The 25,279-nt window shown below is 46.8% G+C and overlaps 1 protein-coding gene across 15 annotated transcripts in view; it reads left to right on the forward strand.

The window, feature by feature from the left end:
• Positions 1-25,279, forward strand: part of ATP2B3 (ATPase plasma membrane Ca2+ transporting 3) — a 131,201-nt gene that overhangs the window by 37,914 nt on the left and 68,008 nt on the right. For 8 of the 15 annotated variants that reach the window (XM_072626758.1, XM_072626757.1, XM_072626763.1 and 5 more), the window contains exons 4-8: positions 9,229-9,426; positions 11,028-11,285; positions 12,523-12,648; positions 14,830-14,955; positions 15,777-15,821. In XM_072626758.1, coding sequence (XP_072482859.1) covers positions 9,229-9,426; positions 11,028-11,285; positions 12,523-12,648; positions 14,830-14,955; positions 15,777-15,821 — 753 coding nt within the window. The remainder of the gene's footprint in view (positions 1-9,228; positions 9,427-11,027; positions 11,286-12,522; positions 12,649-14,829; positions 14,956-15,776; positions 15,822-25,279) is intronic. The other 7 variants (XM_072626759.1, XM_072626762.1, XM_072626765.1 and 4 more) reach the window with 1 other exon arrangement.

Consider the following 25,279-nt stretch of genomic DNA (forward strand, 5'->3'; position numbering starts at 1 on the left):
TGCCACTAACTAGTTGTGTGGGAAAATCACTTCACTTCTCAGGGCCTCAGTTTTCACATCTGTAAAATGGGGAGGAGGGGAATCATAGCCACCCCATCCATCTCTCAGATCTGTTGTAAAGCTTGAATGCCATCAGGAAAGCGCTTTGGCAAAGTTGAAAGGGCGAGACAGATGGAAGGGGTGGTTGTTGTTTTTCATGATGAAGCCTTCTGGGATCTGTTCCCTGCAGAGCATTTTGAGCTCAGGGGATGTTTCTGGAGAGCCACACAGTCAGTCACCCACCCCTTAGGCAGAGCTATGCTGTGTTCCCAACCCTGACTGCCATCCATCTGCACCCACCTGCTACACATTGTAGGCCCACCTGCCTAAGGAAGGGTATTTCTACTAGGGACCATAGCCAGTCATTCTCATTTCTTCCCAGGGGTGAGACAGGGCCCAAAGGTTCCCCCGTGAGGGGGGAGCACTCTCAGAGTTGGGAGACCTTCTAATCCAAGCTATGTCCTCCACAACATCCCTGAAAAGAGGTTGTCTGGCCTCGGCTTGAAGGTATTCTATGAGAGGTGGTCTGCACCTTCCCGGGAACTCGGTGGCCCTCTGCTTCTAGATAGCTCTCCTCCTTCTGAGGAAGCTTTTTGCTGACATCCAGTGGGAGCCATATAGAACAAGGCTAATTCCTCTTTCACAGGACGTATTTATTATTCCCATTAAATAACTTCTTCCTAAACCCAGCCCAATGTTTTAGCCTGTAAAGACCTTTGAGCATCCTAACTCAGTCATCCATTCCCTCCTAGCTTTGTGTCAGTTGCAAATTTGAGAAGCATTCCCTCAATGCCTTGATCCCTAGCCTAGGGCACTCCACCGGGAATTCCTTCCAAGTTGCCACCAAATCATCTGTGACTTCTTTTTGGGTGCAACCAAACCCTCAGTATTGGAGTCCTCTCTGTCTCCTATCTCTCTACCCCTCCATTACTCCATCTCATCTATAGCATTAGTGGGACAAGCACTGTCAAATGTTTAGCTGCAGTGTCTAGGTAATTCAGTATCTACAGCATTCCCTTGATCAACCAGGCTTGGGTAACCCCAGCAAAAAAAAAAAGAAATAAGGTTAGTCTTGTTCTAACTGAAGCCATGCTGTCTCTTAGACCTTACCGCTTCCTTTGTGGATTCATTAACTGGCCCTTTGTCAAGAGTCTTGCCAGGAATCAACACTAGACACACTAAACCTATAGTTTGCAGCCTCCATTCCTGTTTCTTTTTGGAAAACCAGAGCATTCTACACCCTTCTCCAGTTCTGCTTTCTACAATCCTTCAGACCTCCCTGACAGTGGCTCAGCCATCATAGTCGGTCAGTTCTTTCAGGATGCAAAAATGGAGTGAGCAATAACTAGGCCAACCTGTCTTCAGTGTTCAATGCCTTGAGGGTCTGGTGTCTTCAGTGTAGGAGCAAATGGATGCTCACATGCTTTCAGCCTCTGCAGAGTCCTCATTCACACTCACACATGGGCATGCACACAGAAGTTTTCCCTGGCAAGACACATGTGAATATGTGTACATGTGTATATGTTGTCATGAGACCACAGATTCCTGGGATCTCCAAGACCAGCTAGACCAACCCCCTGTTTAATGAAAGAGAGCCCCCTACCAGTGCAGGGAAGTACCTGCTGTGCCTTTATAATCTTAGAAAGTTGTCTGAGGCCCTCAGCCCAGTAAGGGAAAATGATTTGCCCAAGGTCACACAGAGGACGCTAAATCTAGAGTTGGAAGGGACCTCAGAGGCCACTTAATCCAACCTCCTCATTTTGCTGAGGCAGTAGGAGGAGAAGTGACTTGCTTCAAACACAGATCCCCTAACTCCAAAGTCAACACCCTTCCCACTGTACCATGCTATCTCCCTCTAGTTTTTCCCTATAATATTCAGGTTACTTAGCTATTAGGTTGTACCAAATCAGCTCAAGAAGGGACACCATCAAATCCTTCTATCCCTAAGCTGGGATCTGAGTGAGATTTCCATTAAAATCTTAGAATCAAAGACAGAAGGCTTGAATCTCTATAGTTGGGAGATTTCACTGTCTCCCACGTGCAGGTGTCCTCTTTCCAAACTCTGTCCCCACCATGTGGCCATCCGGCCTCACTTAGGTACTTCTAGCTGAGAGATCTCACTTTCTCCATTTAACTAGGGCTCACTTAAACTAATTAAAGTAATTGCAGAAGCTGGAAGCTCTGGGTTCAAGTCCTGCCTGGGACATCTACTGACTATGGGACCCTGGGCAAGTCACTTGAACTCTCACAACCCCAGGCTACTCTCAAAGGTCACGAATGAGTTCCTCCATGCATTGACAGAAGTATCCTTGAAAATCACAAGTCCACTAAGCCACTGGCAGGAACCTCATTGCCTGGGCAGGAAGCCCTGGGTTCCACAGACAGAGGCCAAGCTTTGGCAGGTTCTAGCATTCAACAGACAATTTGTAAGTGTTCACTATGTGCCAGGCCACTGTGTCTCTTTATCCCCAGCCCTCAGCACAGTGTCTGGCACATGGTAGGTGCTTAATGAATTCTCACTGAATGATGCTGGGAGTGAGCTAGGCCTCTAGGGCCCTTGGCATTTGGAGTCTACCAAGAGGACAGGCTCTAAGCCCAGGCCCCAGGCCAAACTGGGGGTGTCTGCTGTGTGAGAACCAACCTCTCTAATTTGGGAGATTGACCACTGGGTAGGGAGGTATTTTCAGCCACAGTCCCTCATAAAGGCTCTACTAAGTCAAAAGAGAGGGGGAGATCCACAGCAGTCCAGGAGGGGATCCCTATATGTACCAAAGCAGGTCTTTGATCCTCTCCCTTGATCTTTCAAGGGCAGAACCCAAGAAAACCAGGCAGAAGGGTTGGAGAGGCCATATCCAGCCCAAGGCAGCAACCATGGGTAGTCCTCATGGCGCCCCTAGAAAAGCCTCAGCTGGCCAAGAAACAGGCGGTCAGACCTGCTGGCCTGGGCCCACAGAAGCCACCAAGGGTTTTCAGCATTTGAGAAGGTGGTTTTCAATCACTGTTGAGACAAAGAGGGGTTTCTGGTCCTTGCTCAGAGGCCTGAAATAGTCAGTTCACCAGACATCTCCTTCCACAAACATTCCTATTAATCAGTTAATTGAGGATTTTCAGTAATCATCTCCAGGCTCATTTCTGCATGAGGTAATAGAAGAAGCATAGAGTTTAGAGTCAGACCACTTCCTACCTGTATGACATTGGGCAGCTCACTTCTCCTCCCTGGGCCACAGGGCCATCCTCTGTAAAATGGGAGGGTTGGACCCCATCTCCTCTGAGGCCCCTTTCAGCTCTAGGGTCTTAGGATTTCCTGGTCTTGGTCATAACCACTAGCCATTTTGGCCACCCCTCTGGCTAAAAACCAATGAACTTCCTCCAAATTCTTTGACTTTTCCTTATTTCTGAACCTGATGTTAGTCTTATGGTAGATTCTCCTGTTCTCTCCACCCTGGTCTAGGCACCTGCCATCTCTCACATCCTAATGGGTCCGTCCCCGCCCCCCCCCAGCTCCAGCTGATTCCCCCTTGCAATCCAGAACAATCTTCCTTAGGGCCTTTCTTGATCTTAACACTCATCTGCTTAAAAAAAAAAAAAACAAACATTCAATGACTCCCTACAGCCTACTGAATAAAGTCAAAATCCTTGATGTTGATATTTAGGGCTTCAGAAAAACCAGTATGTACACTTGGCCTTAGACTTCAGTTTGAGGCTAGAGGTGGGACAGGAAACAGGCAAGGAAATGAGCCCTGGTGCCCAGAAATGAGCCCAGGTGCAGGGAGATGAGCCCAGGTACAAGGAAATGAGCCCGGATATGAGCCCAAGTACAAGGAGATGAGCCCAGGTACAAGGAGATGAGCCCAGGTGCAAGGAGATGAGCCTAGGTACAAAGAAATGAGCCTAGATGCCCAGAAATGAGCCCAGGTATGGGGAGATGAGCCCAAGTACAAGGAAATGAGCCCAGGTGCAAGGAGATGAGCCCAGGTGCACAGCTCTTCATCTTTTAACCCAGGCCTCATTAATAGCACCCTCCCTCTCAGGACCCAAATGCCCACAGCTCCCAGTGTCTCCTTCCCAATCAGATGAGGGCCCCCATGCCCACTGACCTCTGAACAAGAATAAATTTCTAATCCTAGGAAACCTTTCCTTTACCTGTCAGTCTTGTTCAATATTTCAAATGTCAGGGCCCTCAGGAACTTGCAGAATTCTGCCCTGGTGCTGAGGAATGGGCTGGCCCTGTGGTCTGGAAGAGAGGAGGAGGAAGAGGAAGAGGGGAAAGGGGAAGGAGGCTCAGAGGCCAGAACCTCAGCCAAGTTGAAAGGCCTTTGTCATCCTCCTGAAGAGAACCTGAAGACCCACGTTCTAATCCCAGCTCTGGCATGAAGCTTGTTGCTTATGTGACTTTATGCAGCTCTCTTTGCTTCCCTGGTCCTCAGTTTCCTCCTCTGTGGAGTTGCAGGAGATGATCTCTAAAGGCCCTTCCAGCTCTGACAATCATGGCTTCTAATCTGATTCCTGTGGCATCTGGCTGCCTGACGTGGGCAAAGTGCCCCGTGTGTGTCTGTGCCACCTGGCCAGACCCTGCCCCCACTATGACTCATTTGCTGTCCTAGCCTTCATAGCCCTTGGAAGCAAGGAGGCAAGGAGAGGTGGGTGTGAGGGGGGGAAGGGAGGCCTCGCTCTCTGTCTCCTCTCCCCTCCCCCTTCCCTTGCTTATTTCTTCTTTATCTTCTCTCTTCTGCTTTCCTCCTCCCTCCCCTCCCCTTCCCTTTCCTCTCCTCCATTCCCCTCCTCCTTTCTCTCTCCCCTTCCCTTCCTCCTTTTCTCTCCTCTCCTCTCCTTCATTCCCCTCCTCCCTCCCCTCCCCTTCCCTTTCCTCTCCTCCATTCCCCTCCTCCTTTCTCTCTCCCCTTCCCTTCCTCCTTTTCTCTCCTCTCCTCTCCCTCATTCCCCTCCTCCTTTCTCTCTCTCCCTTCCCTTCCTCCTCCTTTACTCTCTTCTCCTGTCCCTTTTTCCCTTCCTCCTTTCTCTCTTTTCCCCCTCTTCCCTTTTCCCCCTTCCTCCTCCTTTACCTTTTCCTCTCTTCTCCTTTTCCTCCACTCCTCCCACCTCCTTTCCATCCCCTAACCTGTTCCTGCCCCCTCCCCCCCTTTCCCTTCCCCTCTCTCCTCTCTTCCTCCTCATCACCCCCACTCCACCCCACCCTACCACACACACACACACACACACACACACACACACACACACACACACACACACACACACACACACACACACACACACACACACACACACCCTCAGTAGCAATACTTCAGGGAACTTGAATCCAGCCCATGCCTGCCACATATAACCTGGGAAAGAAACAGAAGAGAAAGGAAAGACTGAGAGAGGATAGAGAACTGAGGAGGGGAAGGAAAGCTTGAGAGAGACCAAGACAAAGGAAGATTGAGACAAAAAGGAGGGAGGGCACGGGAGAAGGGCACAGAGATGGAGGGAATGAGCAAGATGCTGGCTTGCTGCAGCATCAAGGGCAAACCAAGGAGAAGCTGAGAGGGAGGGAGTCATGAGGTACACAGGCGCCATACATGGGCTGGCATTTTCCTTGTACTAAAACAGCCACCAAAGGGTTTCTCCCTGGAAAGGAAGGGATGCTGGGAGGGTACAGGTGGCCAGGGCTAGGAGGCAGGTTTTCCCCCAGCTCAGTTTAGCCACCCCCGGGGACTGGGGCACCTTGCCCCTTTTTCTGATGGGGCAAGGGGATAAATCCTCAAACTTCCTGTTGGTGAGAGACCAATGAGGGAGACGGTGGCTGGGGCACAAGCTGGATCCCAAAGAAAGAAGGGGCCAAGGGGATCCTTGCTATAATCTCTCTCTGTTCCTGTTACCCCCTAGTCACTCAGAGAATCCCAGAGCTGAGGCCAGAACCTCAGAGAGAATCTGTTCCAGCTGTATCTATACATGAATCTTTTTGAAAACATCAGTCATCCAGCCTCTGCTGGATGACCTCCAAGGATGGGGACAAGGGAGTGAAAAGGCACGTGCATTTATTAAGAGCTTACTATGTGCTGGGTGCTGTGTTAAGTGTTTTACAACCACAGAGGATCTCCATTTGATCCTCACAACAACCCTGGCAGGTAGGTACTATTATAATCCCCATTTTACACTTGGGGAAACCAAAGCAGACAGAGTCTAAGTGACTTGTCTAGGGTCCCCACAGCTAGTAAGTGCCTGAGGTAAGATTGGAACTCCAAGCTCAGTGCTTTCTTCACCTAACTGCCTCAAGGCAATACATTCTACTTTTCATTTAGGGAATTTTCCCCCTTATATTAAGTTGCAGTCTGCCTCTCTGCCACTTGCACACAAAGCTCCAAGTTCTACTTTTTTAGGAGTGGGGGAGTGGGAATGACAAGCAGTACAAATCTAGTTCCCTTTCCTCATGACAGCACATTCAGATACTTGAAGATGGTTCTTCAGGCCTCCTTAAGTCCTCTTATTTCTCTCATTTGTTCCTCATGTACATTGTCTCCAGTCACCTCACTATTCTTTCCATTCCTTTCTGACACACTCTGGTTTGTAAACATCCTTCCTAAAATGTTCATTCCCTCAGCAACATTGGGGAAAAGTGAGCCCACTATCAGTCAATGTAGGAGAGCTTTCTATGGGCAGCTATCAGCTTGGGCCAGCACGTACCTACTAGTAAGGAAGTTACCTTCACATGGGGATAGAGACAGAACTGGATATGTGATTTCACTGGCATGGGGAAATCACAATGGAGGAAATGCCCTCTACCTTTCTTCTCAGAATTGCCTTGAACACTGAGAGATATATGACTTGCCCAAGATCATAATGCCAGGATATGTTGGAGGCAGGATTTGAACTCAGCTCTGTCTCCACTGTTTCTCATACTCTGACATGCACTGTGCTAAATCCTAGACTCTTGGCATGTTACTAGCAACTCAGTCCCTGCCTCACCTCATTGGATAGAGTATTCTGGCAATCTCCAGCTTGACTCTGGTCATAACTGACCCTCTCTGGCTATGATTTGGATTCTGCCCTCAAAGAACTGTTCCCTCCAGCCCTATGGAATGCTTTTATTCACCAGCACCGTTCAACCCTAGGCCCTACTTCCTCGTAGCTGGGGATCCAAGACATCCAGAGCTGAACATGATGTTCCACATTTGCTGACTGGGGCGGGCAACTACTTCCTTCATTCACACCCCTGATTCTTATTGAATCTCCCAGATCTTTTTTGGATAAATTGCCACCTAACTATGTTTCTCCCCACCCTGCCCCCATAAGTACAGATGCAGTTGACCCTAGCGGTAATAATTCTTTAGACTCCCTTAGATCTATCCCATCATTTTAGCCCGCCAAGGTCTTTCAGGGTCTTTTTCATCCTCCATGTCAGCTAGCCTTCCCAGTTTCATAATTTGCTAAACATACCATTAATATCATTGATAAAAGAAAAACATTGACTATAAGAACACATCCAAGGACAGATCCCTAGGATACCTCTTCCCAGCCCAACTCCAATATTCTAATTCTGTAATTCAATACCCTGTGATCTCATCCAGGAAGCCAGCCCTGAAATACCCCTGTGTGCCCTCTGGTGGGGTCTGTGAATAGTAATAATTAGTATTATATCATCATTGTTAACCATCCATATTGTAGGGGATGCTGGAACATGGTGCTTTCTCAGTAGTCAGAACTTGAGGCTTTCACCCACTGATTATCACCCAAATCTTCCACTGTTTCCCAAGTGTCTTCTCTTATTTAGAAGTACGATGTTGCTTTGGTCTCTGTCCCATGCTCCCATTCTTAGCCATCCATGTCCATTTCTTCTTGTCCCAGGGTTAGGTCAATTGAATCTCTGATGCCAGGTATTATTTTAGTAATGAGCTTGGTTAGATTCGAAAGACTATACTAAAATACAAAGCAAAAAAAACATTACAAGTATGTAACATTCTTCTCATTTCCCAAATGCAACTTTCCAGGTGGTCAAAATCCTGTTTCAGTTGGTACCTATTGGCTGAAGCCTCCCTAGCTAAGGCCCAAGTCATGGGACCATCAGAAGTCAGCATCTGGTCATAAACAGCAGCAGCACAGGGCACAGGGAGACGCAGTGTGGTACAGTCACAGGAATTCTGACTTTGGCATTTGAGGACCCAAGTTCCAGAAGCATCTTGGTGATTGGGACCTGGAACAAGTCATTGAACCTTGATTTTCCTGGTCACAGGCTGCAAAGGGCACTTCCAGCTGGAAAACCTCCAAAATGGGACATAGATGCCAATCACTTTCCTTCCTTCCTCACCCAGCTTAGTCCATGGCCTCAGTTTCCTCCTCCGTAAAAGGGGGTTAATAGTCCCCTTGCTAGGCCCAGGAGATAAAGAATATGGAAGACCTTTGGTCAAGAAACTGTAGTAATTGTAGAAGTGGTGTACATTTCTGAAGCTCTTTCGGGTATGCAAAGTGTTGAAGAGACCACGGTCTCAATGGAACATCACAGCACCACTGAGAAGTAGGTACAGCTGGGTCCTGACTAGTGTAGTAAGGAATTCCCTGTAGTTGTCACATTATTTGAATTCTGCTTGCATATTTAATTTGGGCTGGAACCACTTACCACATTTTACATAATTATAGGGCCTAGTAGGTGGCGATGCAGTGTTTAGAGTGACAGGCCTAGAGTCAGGAAGACCTGAGTTCAAATCCAACCTCAGACATTTACTGTGTGACCTTGAGCAAGCCACGTTACCCTGTTAGCCTCAGTTTCCTCATCTGTCAAATGGAAAGGGAAATGGCAAACCACTCCAGTATCTTTGCCAAGAAAACCCTAAATGGGGTCATGAAGAGTCTCACACAAGTAAAAAGTAACTAAACCAAACATAACTTCCAGTGTAAATTTGAATATCAACACCACTTCAGGAAATTCATTAAGGGATTGCTACCTAGTTATGCTGCAACAATATTTGCCTCCATTTTACAGATAAGTAAACTGAGGCTGCAAGAGCTTATATCTTGCCCATGGTCATACAGCTAGTGAGTGTAGGAGGCAGGATGCGAACTCAGGTCCCTCACAACTCCAATGCCAGTGTCCATTCTGTGAGAAAGTTGTACCAGTTAGTCTGAATGAATGATTTGGTCTTAGATGGGGTACATGCCTACGTTCGACTGTTTGTTGCCTTTTTTGCCAATGTGCAGGTCTGTCAGATAATGTCACTGACTTGGAAAAGCGGAGGCAGATCTATGGGCAGAATTTTATCCCTCCCAAGAAGCCGAAAACCTTTCTCCAGTTAGTGTGGGAAGCTCTCCAGGACGTCACCCTCATCATCCTCGAGATTGCTGCCATAATCTCTCTGGGTCTCTCCTTTTATGCACCCCCCGGAGAACAGAGTGACGGTGAGTGTGGGATGGGCCCGGCCTAGCCCAAGACCAGGATCAAGGAGGCGAAGGGAGGGAGTCCAACAGTCCAACAGATCTTCGGAAAGGAGAGATTCAGGCCCTCCCCCTAGGAAGCTCCCCATCCCACTGAGGGAGCCAGGCCTCACCCACAGGCAGCACTCCAAGAATGGCATGTAGCAAAATGGGGAACAGTGTGGGGGCTCCAGTTCAAAGGCAAGAGAAATTCCTGAGGACCGGGGTAGGCCGGGAAGCTTTGATGGAGGCTGGAGGACTTGGAGATGCCTCTAGGCTTCCAGTGCCTTCCTGCTCACACTGTGGCACCCTCCCCGGCCCTGTTTTCCTTCCTCAAGTACTCCGAACCCTGAGATAACCCACCTCCCCTCTCTCCTAGGCCAAACTCTCATTTTCTTTCCGTATTCTGTTTGCTTTCCCCTTCACCCTCCCAGAGTTCTTTACAAGTTTTATAGCCCCTGAGATGCCACTGTCTCATTGGGACCCCACATTAGCCAACTCAGAACTGTAGTTCATAAACAAGAAACACGCATGTGTTTTCTCTTTCTCCAGCCATCCAGAAGACAATTCAAAGTGAAGGAATTTTAGTAAAATTGTAGAGTAAGAGAAACTATGATAAACAATCCCCTCATAAACCTAGAATGCACTCGCCCACAACTATCCACACGCTCTCAGGGGAGGCATGCATACATAGCACCTGGGGATGAGGGGTCATGATACGTGTGCATATGGCAGATGGTGGGGGGTCAACTCATGCCTTCTCCAGCGATGGCCACTTGGGATCTTCTGATGCTATCACCTTCACTTGCTTTTACTGAGTCCAGGGAGGAGGGTGACTAAGAAATCTCAGGCCTTCCAGAGAAGGCATCTTCTGTCTGTTGTTTCCTTTCTGCCATATTATTCATTTTATAGATGGAGAAACCGAGGCCCAGAGAGAAGAAATAATTTGCCCAGGGTCACTCATAGGCTCCGAGAGTTAGAGATGAAAGGGACCTCAGAGGTCACCCTTTACCATTCCCTCATTTTACAGAGGAAGAAATTGAGGTTTAGGGAGGGGAAAGGACTTATCCAAGGTCACACATAATATCCTAGCTCTAGAGCAGGCAAGACCTCAAGTCATCTAGTCCAACTCTTTCATTTTACAGAGGGGGAAACTGAGGCCAAGGGAGTAGGAGTGACTTACCCAGGGAAATGGCAAAATAGGAATTCAAACTCAGGTCCTCCAAATCCAAATGCAGCATTTTCTATTTTAGCCTGCCCACCCCTGGGGGCTCTCTCCTTTCCCCAGTCTCTATAGTCCAATTCAACCAACATAATCAGGTACTCAGGTGCCCATGGAGGCCTCACTGTCTGTTCTGTTAGCTCCAGCACTTTGTGCCCAGGGCCTGGCAGGGTCCACTGGCCTTGACTCAAGGGTGGGGACCAGCTCTTTCTCCACTTCTTCTGTCTCTTGACCTTCTCCCCAAAGCCGCACACTAAGGCCTTATCAAACTGACTGAACAATGTTGCCCTAGGCCTGCATGATGGCAGAATTGGTGGGAGTGTGCCAAGGCCTATCTAAGCCTTTCCCTCTCCCTTGGGGGCAGCCTGTGGGAATGTCTCAGCTGGGGCTGAGGATGAGGGCGAGGCAGAGGCCGGCTGGATTGAGGGAGCAGCTATCCTGCTGTCCGTCATCTGCGTGGTGCTGGTCACAGCCTTCAATGACTGGAGCAAGGAGAAGCAGTTCCGTGGTCTACAGAGCCGAATTGAGCAAGAACAGAAATTCCAGGTCATCCGGAAGGGGCAGGTCATCCAGGTCCCTGTGGCTGAGCTCGTGGTGGGCGATATTGCCCAGATCAAATACGGTGAGAAGGGATGGGGGGACTCGTTACACCTTCCCAGGGGCCAACAGGCCCCACCAAATGAGTTATATGCAAAGCGGAGAGGGCCAGAAGTTTCTCTTTGCTCTGAAACTTTCTTGTCCCATTTCCCATCCCTCATTTCCACCAGCAAATCTACCGTGCTTAGAACATGAAGAGAGACACTTCTCCCCACCCATTCAGGGACCTCCCTCCTTTCCCCTCTCCCCATCAGGGAACACATGAACTCTACAAGGGGCCTTCTAGAGACCACACCTTAATCTAAAGGCCCAATTCTAATGGTAGCTGGCCATTGTGGGCATGAGAAGAAGCCCTTAAACTGTAACCAAGTGTCTTTACCTGGGGTACTACAGTGCCCCTTTGAAGATGTTTTATGCTCTTCTTGCCCCAAGACTGACCAGTTCTATGGACCAGGGGTGGGGAACCTGCAGCCTCAAGGCCACATGTCACCTTCTAGGTCCTTGGGTGCGGCCTTTTGGCTGAGTCCGTTTGACAGAACAAATCCATTTATTAAGAGGATTTGTTCTGTGAAGTTTAGATTCAGTCAAAAGGCCACACTTGAGGACCTAGAGGGCCACATGTGTCCTTGAGACCACAGGTTCCCCACCCCTACATTAGACAGTAGAATTCTGCCTTTCATATCTCAAATTTCCCCCTCGTTGTTTCAATATATCACAGGTCGCCACGAGAAACTTAAATGGAAATTTGGGGAGTTTTTCAGAAGCCACAGATAACACAGAACAAGTTTAGAAACTCAGAAATCCATAAAATATATGTATAATATTATAGAACATCAACATATCTTATCTATAATACCATAATAATTCAGAATTCTGAAGGGAGGGCCAAAATATTTTACATGGATTTTCTACATTGCAGGGGTTCTGTGCCCCTAGCCCCCAAGATGTGGAAGGATAACTGTGTATAGAACCCCCCAGTTCCCCAGTGGAGCAGTGCCAGGATTAAGGGGGGAGGCAGGACCAAACGGTTGAATTCTCGGCCCCCATCTGCTCCAAGACAAAGAAAGGGTTAAAAAGGAAGACTCCAGCTTGCTATAAGGAGAGACTTTCTAACAGTACTATTGCCAAAATGGTACCTCCTAGCACCCTGAGATTCTATGTTTCTGTGATGAGAGGAAGAAAGAAAAGGAGGAGGGAGGTTGGTTGAGCCCTCAATGTTCCAGCTGCTTCCTGATTCCTTTTCTCTCTTGCCACCCCTCTAGGTGACCTCCTCCCTGCTGATGGAGTGCTCATCCAAGGCAATGACCTGAAAATTGACGAGAGCTCCTTAACAGGAGAATCTGACCACGTGCGCAAAGCAGTGGACAAAGATCCCATGTTGCTCTCTGGTAAGTAAGAGCCCCAAGTCCTGACTCCAGGCAAACACTAGGGGACTCTGTAAGGTAAAACATGAACTTTGTCCCTGGGGTTTTCTTGGAAAAGATATTAGAGTCGTTTGCCATTTCTTTCACGAGTGTGCCCCCATCTTACAGATGAGGAGCTGAGGCAAATAGGGGTTAAGTAACTTGCCCAGGGTCACAAGTAAGTGTCTGAGGCTGGATTTGAACTCAAACCTTCCTGACTCCAGGCCTGGTGCTCTATCCACTGCCCTCCCTAGCTGCCCTATCCACCACTCTAGTGTTGTTGTTCAGTCATTTTTTAATTGTGTCCAACTCTCTATGACCCCATTTGGGGTCTTGGCAGAGATACTGAAGTGTTTTTGCCATTTCCTTCTCCAGCTCATTTTACAGGTGAGGGAATTGGGGCAAACAGGGTTATATAACTTGTCCAGGGTCACACAGATAGGAAGTGTCTGAAGCCATATCTGACCTCCAAAAAATGAGTTTTCCTGATTCTAGACGCAGTGTTCTATCCTCTGCAGTGCCTCCTAGAGGCCCCACCGCTCTTGTTACCCTATCTAAAAAGGGACGAGAAAGAGGTAGTATGGTAGCATGCTGGCACTGGAGTCAAAGGGCTTGGGTTCAAGTCCTGACTCTGCCACTTTACTCCTGGTGCAACCTTGGGCAAGTCCCTTCCCATCCCTGGGCCTTGGATTCGTCCTGTGTAAAATGAAGGGGTTGGATTGGATAGCCTCCAAAGTCCCTTCCAACTCTAGAGCAAAGGGCTTATTATTAATCTGTCGCATTTTGACTTTTCCTAAAAATTCCAGTATTTGGCATGACCTAGCCTTTGGTTTTTGAAAGCATTCACATGCCAATTTGGACCCTTGGGCCTAGTGAGTGGCCTAACTGGCATTTGGCCTATTACATTACTTTCTTCACACTTAGTTTGGGTTCAGTCCCTGTTGGCCATCTCGTGTTGTCTTTCCCAGTTTGAAGATCACTTGTTCTTACTAGAGAAAATCAAAGCTAACTTTAGACTTTCCGTGACATTTTCATATTGGAAGTCTGGGAGGTGGAAGCAGGAAGGGGTGGAGGGGGATTAGGATGGCCTGAGGCACCCATACCCATCAGATAGTGACCCCAAGTCATACAGGCCAGTCCCACACAGTCAAACTTGTCTACAGGGAAAATCCAGGCTCATAGGACAGAGACAACCAGTTCTGAGTCTTCACTTTAGAGATAGATTTTCCATTTTATGGAGTCACAGAATCTTAGATCTTGGAGGAACTTGGGACATTATCTCTCCCAGTGCCTTCATCTTATAGAGGCCTGGGGCCCAGGGAGAAGAAAGAAGTTCCCCAAAGTTGTGACTTTGCAAGCAAGGATGTGGCAGCCTTGGGCCTAGCAGCCTAGATCCCTCCTTTATATATACTATAGTGTTGTGGAATGGGAAGAGTATGGACTCACAGCCAGGAAACCAGACAAGTGTCACTTGATATGACTTGAGCTTCTATGAGCACTATGAGCTTCATGGTCTGGGGCAAATCACTTCCTGTCTCTTGAGTGAAAATGTACTACAGCACTAGAGTTGGAAGGGATCTTTAATACCATAGAGTCCAACTCCCTCATTTTACAGATGAGGAAACTGAGGCTTAGAGAGCTGAAATGATTTCCCTAGGTTAACTCAGACAATAAGTAATAGCCAGAATATCAATAGGGAAAGGTGTGGAGGGAGGAAATTCCAGGGCGATAAGTAGTCCAGAGGGGTAGGAAAGTGTGAGTTGTGTTCATGACTTCAGTGAGTCAAATTTGCCTGGAATGTAGAGTGTAGAATATACTCTACTTAATGAGAATTGATTTGAGGTGAGTTTGGAGCCAGATTGTGAAGGGCCTTGGATCCCCAGTAAAGGAATTTCAATTCAATTCAATGTGCATTTGTTGAAATTTTCCCCAAACCTACCACCAAACAGGTGTGATTTCTCCCTCCCCTTAACTAGGCATCTGGATTATGGTCTCTTGCCTATTTTTATAGCATTCTTACTATCCTGATTTCTACAACACCTATTTCTGTATGTGTCTCAAACCCTACTGGGGCTTAGTTCTGATTCACAGATGGAGGGTTGCTTCTGATTTCAAGGCTCTAGAGGGTTCTATGTAGCATCCTGACTCTCTCTTTTTTTTAATCAGGTACCCACGTCATGGAAGGCTCAGGAAGGATGGTGGTGACTGCTGTCGGTGTAAACTCTCAGACTGGCATTATTTTTACTTTGCTTGGAGCCAGTGGAGAAGAGGAGGAAAAGAAAGAGAAGAAAGGTAAGTTTTTGACCTCCATTATCTACCAGGCCTTCCCCTTTCTTAGAATCAAGCCAAGTGGGGGTCATCTGAGAGCCATTAACCCTACAGATAGGAGAAATCACCCTCAGCCTGAGGTCCCTAGCTCTCTGAAGGAAAGACTGAAAAAACAGGTTTTAATCTAAATAGCATCAATCTCCTTGGACTCCCCCAAGGCATTTGATCGCCTTAAACTATAACCCCCAGAAGACGAAGTGCTTTTAAAAGTGCTGCTGAAAGAGTTCACATATAGGCAGGAAGATCACCCATCAGGAGTAATGTAAAAGGTGGCGGGGGAGTGGTCTAAAGAAGTCCATAATGGCAGAGTCATGTGACCTCTGCTGGCCAGGTCATGGCCATAACAGTCATAAACCTTCCGTGTTCACCACGACCTAGATATCGGACAGCTTTCAAGATGGCCCCTGAGCGCAAGACTTCCCCAGGAATCTAAACAATAAAGTTGAACTTAGAGATACTCACGGGACATCCTTTCCCTCCCTCCCCTTAAGTCACCCTGGCTCCCTACTACTTCTAGCAGAATTAGCTCGGTAACAACAGATCATCCCAGCTTAAGACACGAACCCAATTCAGCTTGTCTTGCTTTAGCTTCCACCCCTTGGCAACTCCAGAGCAGAGGATTGGTCACTGCCTTTCTGCTCTCATAACTCAATTGCCCAGGCTTCCTTACTGTTGCAGCTATAAAAACAATTCACATTCCTGTAGCACTTTAAGGTTTGCAAAGTACTTTCTTTGCATCACCCTTGGGAGTTGGTGGTGCAAGCATTCTCATCCCCATTTTACAGATGAGGATATCGAGGCTCAGAGAGGTGCTCATGGTCACAAAACTAGTGAGTATTGGAGCTGGGGTAAAATGTTCAGGCTCAGGCTGGATGACCATTGGACATGGATGCTTGTAGAGGGGACTCCTGCAGGGGGAGGGAGGTTGGGTTTTATGGAAAGAGAAATGAGCTGAATTCCTCTGATGGTGGGCTTGATACCTCCTGCTTCACGACTACCCTACCCCAATGGTACTTTACTTCCCAGAAGTAAAAGAGGGCATGGGACACTGGCCTGGGACCTCAACTGGTCCCCAGAGAATCCTTTCAGTAAAAGAAGCAGAAATCTCTTTAGGGAAATATAGTATGTCCCCTTGCCCAGGAATCCCTGGCTTGCAGGGGAAGAGGGAGAAAGGAAGGGAGAGTTCAGGAGCCAAGGAAGAGTGGCATCTTATCTAAAGATAGATGCCTAAGTCTGATGGGACATTAGTGCCAAAGCAGTCTCCAGGGTGGGGGTGGGGTCCCTTGGTGCCCTTGGTGCCCAGGATGGCAGCCTTCATGTGACTATGGGGCAGGGGTCCAGGTAGCCCCAGGCTGTTCAGGAACAGTTGATGCAATATTTACAGCCTGCAGAGCGGGGAGCGTGGTGGTGGTGGGAATGCTGAATTCCTTTTGAAAGCCCAGGTCTAAACCAGCACTTGCCACAGTGAACAGATTGCCCCACTCCTCCCTCCCTCCTCCCCCTCACACACACATCCCACTCTGTCACTTATGCATCCTCCCCCCACCCAACCTCCATCGATAAGCCATAGTCTGGAGTCCAGAGACAACCTCATCACCATTCTTGTTTCCTGGCCAACAGTATGTTCAAGAGACGTAAAGAAATCATTGAATCCTAGAGCATCTCCTCTTTTATGTCATTTCCTAGTCTCTGACAGCCTCAAATCCATCACAATCCACCAGAACCCATACCCCTGCCCTCCATCTCCCTGGGTGCTCCCTAGTCCCAGGCCCTTGAACTTTTCCTGTTTATATTCCACCTCTGAGATCTAAGAATGACCAGCATGAGGAGGCAGAGAGCTTAGAAAGGACACTGACATCACCCTGTCTGCTCTGACCTAGTGCCCAGTTGCTGAATTAAGACCAGATCCTCTCACCTTGATCCTCAAATCCAGACAACTTTGTGGTGTTGGATCACAGAATATTACAGCTCAAAAAGACCTTCAAGATAATCTAGTCTCATCCCCTCATCAAACAAAAGTTTTCCTTTATGTTCTATTTTTCTGCAATTTTAATTCTGAACATAAACATCACCATCCCCAAAGGCACATTCATAAACATAGTGGAACAAAAAAAATAGGATTCTGTATGACTCTCCATTTCACATGACTTGCTTTAAAAAAAGTATGCAATAAATTCTAGATATTAATTTCCAAACTGTCCTGCTTGTCAGTGCTTCCTTCTGAACTGCCTTCTAGTCTCTTCTGTGCCTTTTAAAATATGTTACAATGGCCCCTTTTGTGAGGGACAAGGGGCAGTGATCATTTCTTCTAGGTATTCATTCAGGTCTTGTGGAAAATCCATTTTTTTCCTTAGAGTCTCTGTTTGCAATTATTATGGACTTACTTGTTTCTTCTGGTTGTGTATCTCTAGATTTGATATTTTCTTTTACTTATTTCTCCAACTTTAATTCCTGAATTGGGACTTTGTGCCAGGGCTAGGGTCCACCAACCTGCTGTACTTGGGTGGGGAGTGGGGTTCAGTTCTCTATGGTCTCTCACTGGGTCCACCAGAGTTCAACTTGCCTAGATCTTTGAGACTGAGCACTGAATCTTTAGAATTTTCTCTAGGATTTCAGGATGGAGTATTTGGAATCTCAGAGCCCCTGGGCTAGGTCTATATTCCTCTTGAGCATGGGAGGTACCACACTAGTTACTGGTCACTTAGTTCTCCCCAATGTGTTTTTAATCACTCTAGGGCTTTCTAAAGGGAGTCCCCTGCTCTTCCTGCCTCTAGAGGCAGAGCTTTGATGGCCAGATATGTCCCATCTCTTGCTGTGGTGCTACTTGCTTTGCTTGGAAGGGGCTCCCTTTCCTCTTGCCTGTGCTCTTCTTGCTGACTGTTTATGCAATTCTGGGATAGAAGATGCCACTTACTGTAGTTTCTTATTGGATGTCTTGATCACTCTTACATCTGATGCAAACTTCAGGGTGTTGCTGAAGTAGATATATGAGAGAATTGGATGGCCTCCTCAGTTTAGGCAGCCATCTTGAAAGAAAGAAAATGGAATCTCTTTTTAAGGGCTAGGTTCTTCTTCCATAACTAACTCTCTTTTAGACTGCCCAAGATGACTCTCCTCTTGACTAAATCCTCAGAGGGGAAATGGAAGCCCCACCTCAAGAGCAGTGACTTGTGCAAAGTGACTCAGGTAGTGATAGAACCAGGACTACGGACAGGATCTTATGACTACAACCCAAGCTATGAATGGAGCCTTGATCTATCTAGAAGAATTCTGTTGATGGAAGAGAAAGCTAGATGATACCCAGGAGCCAGCTTGGGACTTCTTGATCCTCTGGGTTCTCAGGTTTTTTATGCACCTCACCATGTTAGTGCTGGTTGAAATCTCTGCCAAGGAGTATCGCTAAGAGGAGGGATCATTGAGATAGAGCATAGTGATGGTAGGAAGAGCCTGGAAGATACTGTCTGTCTAACAAGAGTCCAGAAATCAAAAAGCATAGTGAGGAGTGCATAAGTATTCAGTCTAGAGAACAAGACTAAGTTCTAAGTCATAGAATCTTAGAGTTGGAGGGGACTTTAGATGGGCTTCCAGCCATTGCTTGGATACCTCCAATCACAAGACTCTCACTACCTCAAGACATAGCCTCTTCTGTCCTTGCACAGCTTGGAATGTTAGAAAGTCCTTCCTCCCATCCTATACTGTGTGGCCAAGCAGAAAAAGTCCAGTGTCCCTTCCACATGCCACGTTTTCAAATATTCAAAGATGCCCATCACATTCTCCCTTAAGTCTTTAATTCTTCAGGCTAAACATCTTCACATGACGTGTTTCTCAGACCCTTCACAAGCCTGGCCTCCTTTCTTTCGACGGGCTCCAGGTGGTCAATATCTTAAAATGCAACATCTAGATCCGAACACAGGGACCCCAGGTGTGATTGCATTAGAACTTTTCTGTCCAGTCAGCACACCACTAGTGCAGCCAGAGATCATGGTAGCTTTCTTTTAGCAGACGCATCCCCCAATTGGCTCATCTTGAGCTTACAAGTAACTGACCATGACTCCTCTGTACTTTACCTGTGCATTTAGTTACACGGATCTATTCAATCTCATCTTGTTAGTGTTTCAAACCATTCTTCAAGCCTAGTAGGCTTGAAGTTCAGTCTTGCGTTGCTCTCCCTAGCATCCAGCTCAGTGTTTTGCATGTTTGTTGCATTGAATTGAATGTTTGAATCTTTAATTCTTTATTAGTTCCAGATTTTTTACTCGGTAAATTTGAAAAACGTTACATATATGCCTTCATTCAAATTATTGATAAAAATGCTGATGATGTGGTCAGTGACAGATTCTTGAAACACTCCATTAGAGGTTTCTCTCCAAACTGACTTCTGTTCATGAGTTGGCACTTTGGGGGTCTAACTGTTCAACCTGGTCCAGATCCATCTTGTCCAAAAGGATTTAGTAAGGCACTGACAAATACTTTGGTGTTGTCTATGACCTTCTTTTCATCTACCCATCCAATAAATGTCAGCAAAGGAAATTTAGCTAGTTTGGCATGACCTGTTCTTGAGGAAGTTGGGCTGGCTTAGGGCGTTCTTTTCTGAGCATTCACAAACTTTCTATTCATTGAAGTGACCCAATCATGAATTTTGTAGTCTATAGAAACAAAAATAAGCTAGGACAGCAGTTCTTCCAAGACCTCCTTCCATCTTCTCAAGTCCTAACACAGGAAAACATCAACTGAACAAGAGAGGTGAGAATAGTTAAGAGAGCAGTGTACTGTTTGAAATGAGTTGGAACCTTCTGGACTAGACAAATGACGGACCTGGGAACAGCAAGTTCTTTCACTCTGATCAGAATTTTCTAACTAAAAGATTATTTGTTGACAGAAAAGATGGAAACAAAGTAATTCATTTATTCAAGAATCATCTGATAACATCTAGTATGCACAGAGCACTGGGCTGAGCCTGAGGGGAGATATTCCTGAGATCTGATGCCTCTGCCATGGCACTAAGCTGAATCTTGGATCTACAAGGTCCTGAATGGAGGCTCTTGGCAGGTCTTAGAAATCCAGATAGGTTCTCCATCCACACCATGTACCTGCTTTCAGTTGAAGACCAGTCTAGCCAAATAGGGAGAAGCTGAACACCGGAAGGCTCCCCAGATGATGAATTCTTTGGCTGTGACAATTCCCTCGACAGATTAGAATTCAAAACAGCCTTTAGGCCTGCGTATCCCCTCTTGGTTCTTCAGGGATGGTGGTAGCATGGCAAACAAGGAGGCTTATACAAACATCTACCTTTTATGTAGCTTTTGGCACTGTATTGTCAAATGGACAATGAGTAGAGCCAAGAGTGGAGGAACTGAAACACAGCCAGAGTAATACAACACCTGTCCTCCAGCAGGACTCCTCTTCCTTGTTATTTCTGTTCTAAGCATCACCATAAAAACTCTTTAGATGCTCCTTGGTACTATTCCCAAACCTCAGTCCATGTAAGCCTTATCCTTTCTAACTGTTCCTAGAAAATCCTAACAATCTTTATACGTGTCTCCTTCTATCTTTTGTAGGCACACTTTTTGTAAATGAACCCATTAGAGAGCTCACCACGTAGCCGCATCATCTCTTTAGATGCCTGCACATTTTCTTTTTCAACAGGGTGATTTATATCTGCATCATCAGAATTTTACTTTTCTTGGCTTCCCATCCTTCTTGAGCCAATTTTCCTTTGGCTCTGTCTATGGGCTGTTACTTGTCTCTTCTCTAATGTCTTTGAAATCTAGTCAAGTTATGCTTGCCATTTCCACCTTTCTCTATCTTCGTCCATCACATGGTTTGTTCCTTATATCCCAAGGTTCCAGTCATTTCTACATCACCTACCATTGGTCCAGAGTAACCATTTCCCTCTTCACTCATTTATTCCTTGTCAGGAAGATAGATTCACCAGAAATCTATCAATTACTCAGCTTTGAGCAGAGGGAGACCTTCTGGCAGGTGCCCAGAGAGCTGAAATTCATCATCATCATCATCATTGTTGCCAATGGCATCACCATAACTCACATTTATTAGATGGTCTTGAAGGTTTCCAGAGCCCTGCTCTAATCCCCCCTACAAGGGATAGGCTGGGAGCTAGAGAAAGGCATCCTGCAGCCACCAAGGGACTAGGCTGACCTGATCTGACCTGACTGACCCTGGTCCAGGAATTGTACAATCAGAGGCTGGCTTGTCTGACCTCCACATTTTACTGAAGGGAAAACTGAGGTCTTGAGAGGAAAGATAATTTGCCCAAAGTTACATAGGGCTAGAGTCTGGCATAGAACTGACACAGAACCTTTAAGCTTCAGAATTACCCAAACTGTTGGAGATCCAGCCACCTTGTTTTATAGATGATAAAGCCAAGGCGAGGGAAAGAGAAAGGAGTAAGTGTTTCTATAACACCCACTCTGTGCTGAGAACTTCACAATTATTATCTCATTTGATCACCACAACCTTGGAAGGTGCTATTATTACCCTTGTTTTACAGTTGAGGAAACTGAGGCAGACAGAGGTGAAGTGATTTGCCCAGGCTCACACAGCTAACAGTAAGTGTCTGAGGCTGGATCGGAACTCAGGTCTCCCTAACTCCAGACCCAGTGCTCTGTGCACTGTGGTAGCCCCAGTGACCTCTGCAGGACCCAGAGATGTAAAATGACTTGTCCAAGGTTTTACAGATAGTTAGTGGCAGGGTCCAAAATAGAATCCAGGTGTCTTGATTCTCAAGCCACCTACTTCTTCCCTCAGGCCTGCCCTCTCTAGGCAAAGCCTCGGGATAGAACCTTTCCTTCTCCTCTTCCCCACCCCCTCCCAGACCTCCTTGTCCAGAGCTGCCTCTCCTCAGGGTTCTTCTCTCTGCTCACCCAGCTAATCTCTTAAACTAAATCGCTATTAGCATCACCTTCCTGGCTTACCCTTCCAAGCATGATGCCTTTTCATGTTGTCAAGGGCCTTCTGGAAGACAGAGCTCAAATCCCAAAGGAGGACCCTTTGAACCTTGAGTGTTTTCAGACCCCAGCAGGAGGTGGGGGTGGCACTGGAGGGGTGGGGTGGAGCCTTACTCAATATTTAAAAAGTTCAGAATAAGACTCAACAACCCCTACCTAAAGCCCACAAGCAGATAATACTAGCATTTCTATAACTCTTTGAGGTTTACAGTTTTATAAATATTATCTCATTTGATCCTCACAACAACTCTGGGAGGTGGGTGCTATTATTATTCCATATTACAGTTGAAGAAACTGAGGCAGATAGAGGTTAAGTGACTTGCTCAGGGTCACAGAGCTAGGAAGTATCTGAGACAGAATTTGAACTCAGATCTTCCTGACTCCAGACCTAGCCCTTGATCCACTGTGCCACCTAGTCACAGACCTTGGAACCTTTGAGACCAACTGCTTAGAGGTCAAAAGGACCACCTTCATGGCTTCAGGCCAAGCCACAAGGTTTCCCTCTCCTTTCTCATCAGAGAACCTTGAATCCCCTCATCCAGCCCTAGAAAGATGATGCAAAAGGTATCCCCTGGAAGACAGTTGAGGAAGCATCTACAAGACCCCCTGGAGGTTGCACAAGCAGAGAGCCAACATTTCCATAGTTATGAGGTTCTGCTTATAGAGCTCAGCACCTCAGACAGCACCATACCCCCCTCCCCAGACAATCCCCTAGGGGGAGAAGGGGGAAGAGGAGGAGGGTAGAGCACAAGCCCTTCTGGAGAGCAGTCTCCACCCCATGGTCCTCACTATGAGGGTATGCAATGAGCTCTAGAAAGAAAGGAAAACCTAACCTATGCAGACAAACAGGGGCTCAGAAGGTACTCCAGCATATCATTTTCAAGGATACACAGATCTTAGTGGCTCACAAAGGAATTGCTAAGTTGAGATCCTTGGAGGCTTGCTTTAATAAGTGACCAAGCCTAACTTTGCAATGGATACCTTATAAAATATTAGAGATGGAAGGGACTCATCAATCATATAGGCAGTCCCCTCAAGAAAACTGAGTAGAAAGAGTTAGGAGTCCACTTAGTACCTGAGTGACCTTGAACAAGTCATTTGTCCTCTTTGGGACTCAGTTTCATCATCTATAAAATGAAGGGCTTCCTTCCAATTCTAATCCTAGGGCAAGCTACAGTTTATTTGGTCTTCCTTCCCCTCCCCCCCAATCTCTCCCTGAACATCAAGGAATACCAATTTTATTTGCAAGTTTTTGCTGCCAGTAAAAGTACAGCTAGGAATCAAACCTTGTTTGTAAAAGGGGATCAGATGTGCCTACCGTCTTCCTCTTGGCTACCACAGGTTCCAAAGCTGAATTAGTGAGGCCTTGTTGTATTAACTGACAAACTTCCAAATGATCCAGTGAACAAGTTATGTATTACAGGGGAAATGAGTCATCCACAGAACCTTCAGAGTAGAGCCAGCCTGGTCAAATTCCCGTAATCAGAACAGTCTCTTAAGATACTACAGATTTTAAAAATCCACCAATGTTTTCTGAGGTGGGGGGGGGGGGGCAGAGGAGAGAAGAAGAGGGAAAAAAATGCATCAGTTATCTGGATCTCTTGGAATTCTGGCTCCATGGAGATCATTGGGTATTCCATCCTAAAGCCCATGGGCTTCCTTCTTCTCTCTCTCTGCCTCCCTCCACCCACCCACCCCCAGCCATAGTTCTTATAGGATCACATGTTTAGAGCTGGGAGAGATCTTACAAGGCATCTAGATCAACTTCCTTCTTTTACAGAGGAGGAAACTGAGGCCCAGAGAAAAGAAATCACTTGGCCAGGGACCCACAATAAGGAATTGTCTAAAGTGGGATCTGAACCCAGGTCTTCCTGGCTCCAAGTTCAGTGCTCTTTCTGTAACATGGCTGACTGTACCTTGGATTTGGTGCCAATGTATTTGGAGGCTGAGTTCATCCCATCCTTTAGTCCCACACTTAACCCCTCATACCACCTCCCATGCTTGCTTTCATGGAAGGAGAAGAATGGTTTTGTACTAAATACATTTTAGCCTTCTTGTTTCTCCTCCCCCTCCCCCTCCTTCCCTTTCCTTCCCCTTCCCTCTCCCTTTCCTTTTCCTCCCCCTCCTTCCCTTCCCCCTCCTCCTTTTCCTTCTTTCCCCACCTGATTCTTGATCTTCCAGGGAATCCCAAACTCTTCCCTTCCTCTCTCCACAGGGACTCCTTGCCTAGCCACTCGGCCCCACTATTGACTTGGAGGGGCTTTTTCAACTTCCTCCAGTACCCTGGATGTCTGGGCATGGAAGCTGTGCTTTAGAAAGGCTTGCTAACAGTACCAGGTTCCCCTCCCCCCACCCCCACCTCCACTTTCCACCCTAAGTAGATCCTTCAAAAGTTGATTTCAGAAACAACATCCCCAGCGATTTCTACTCTTATCTTCCTTCAGCCCTGCTGGCTTTCCAGAGGCAGCCACAGCTCACAAATGAATTTTGGTGGCCTTTCTATCACTTAGAATGAACAGATAAGTGTCTCACCAACCACAAGCTCACACAGTATATACAGTATCTGACCGAATCACCCAATATATATTTAAACCCTGGGATTACAGGACCACAGACTTTCAGCTGGAAGAGACCTCAGAAGTCATAGAGTCCAACTCCCTCCTTTAACAGATGAGGAGACTGAGGCACAGAAAAATGAAGTTACTTGCGCAGGGTCACATGGCTAGTTAGTGACAGAAGTTAACAAGCCCTACAACAAACACTTCCATGCCCTGGGGAGGCCATTCTTTAAATCGGGGGTTCATAATTTTTAGCGTTGGCAGTCTGGTGAAAACATGAGCCAGGTATTTGTTGTCTACATTCATAATTGGAATAGATGCTAAATTTTGATCAGAGGTTAGTGAAAATAAAGATACAATTTTTTCCCATCCAGGTTCACAGACTCCCTGAAATTTATCTGCAGACTCCTTGGGAAGGTCTGTGGACCCCAAGTGAAGAACCCCTGCTTTACAGGAACCCTTCAGGAACATGAATGATCCCACCACTAATTTGCTTGCTCTGGCTTTTCATAAATTACGCTTGGAGTCAGGAGGACCTGGGTTCCAGTTCCGCCTGTGACAACTATTGTTTGGGCCAGTCATTTGGCCCCTCGGTGCCCCAGGCAGAAATATGAATTACACAGATGGGCATTGGCAGATCCAGATGGAGTTCCCCATATGCTGATGAATCATAGGCCGGAACCAAAAGTGATATGTTTGCTAATTTCAGGAGGGCTACCCATAGGTTGCTAACTCTGCATCTACCTTCCAAAGCTGAGACCA

The sequence above is a fragment of the Notamacropus eugenii genome, chromosome X (assembly GCF_028372415.1).
Source record: "Notamacropus eugenii isolate mMacEug1 chromosome X, mMacEug1.pri_v2, whole genome shotgun sequence".
NCBI lineage: Eukaryota > Metazoa > Chordata > Mammalia > Diprotodontia > Macropodidae > Notamacropus > Notamacropus eugenii.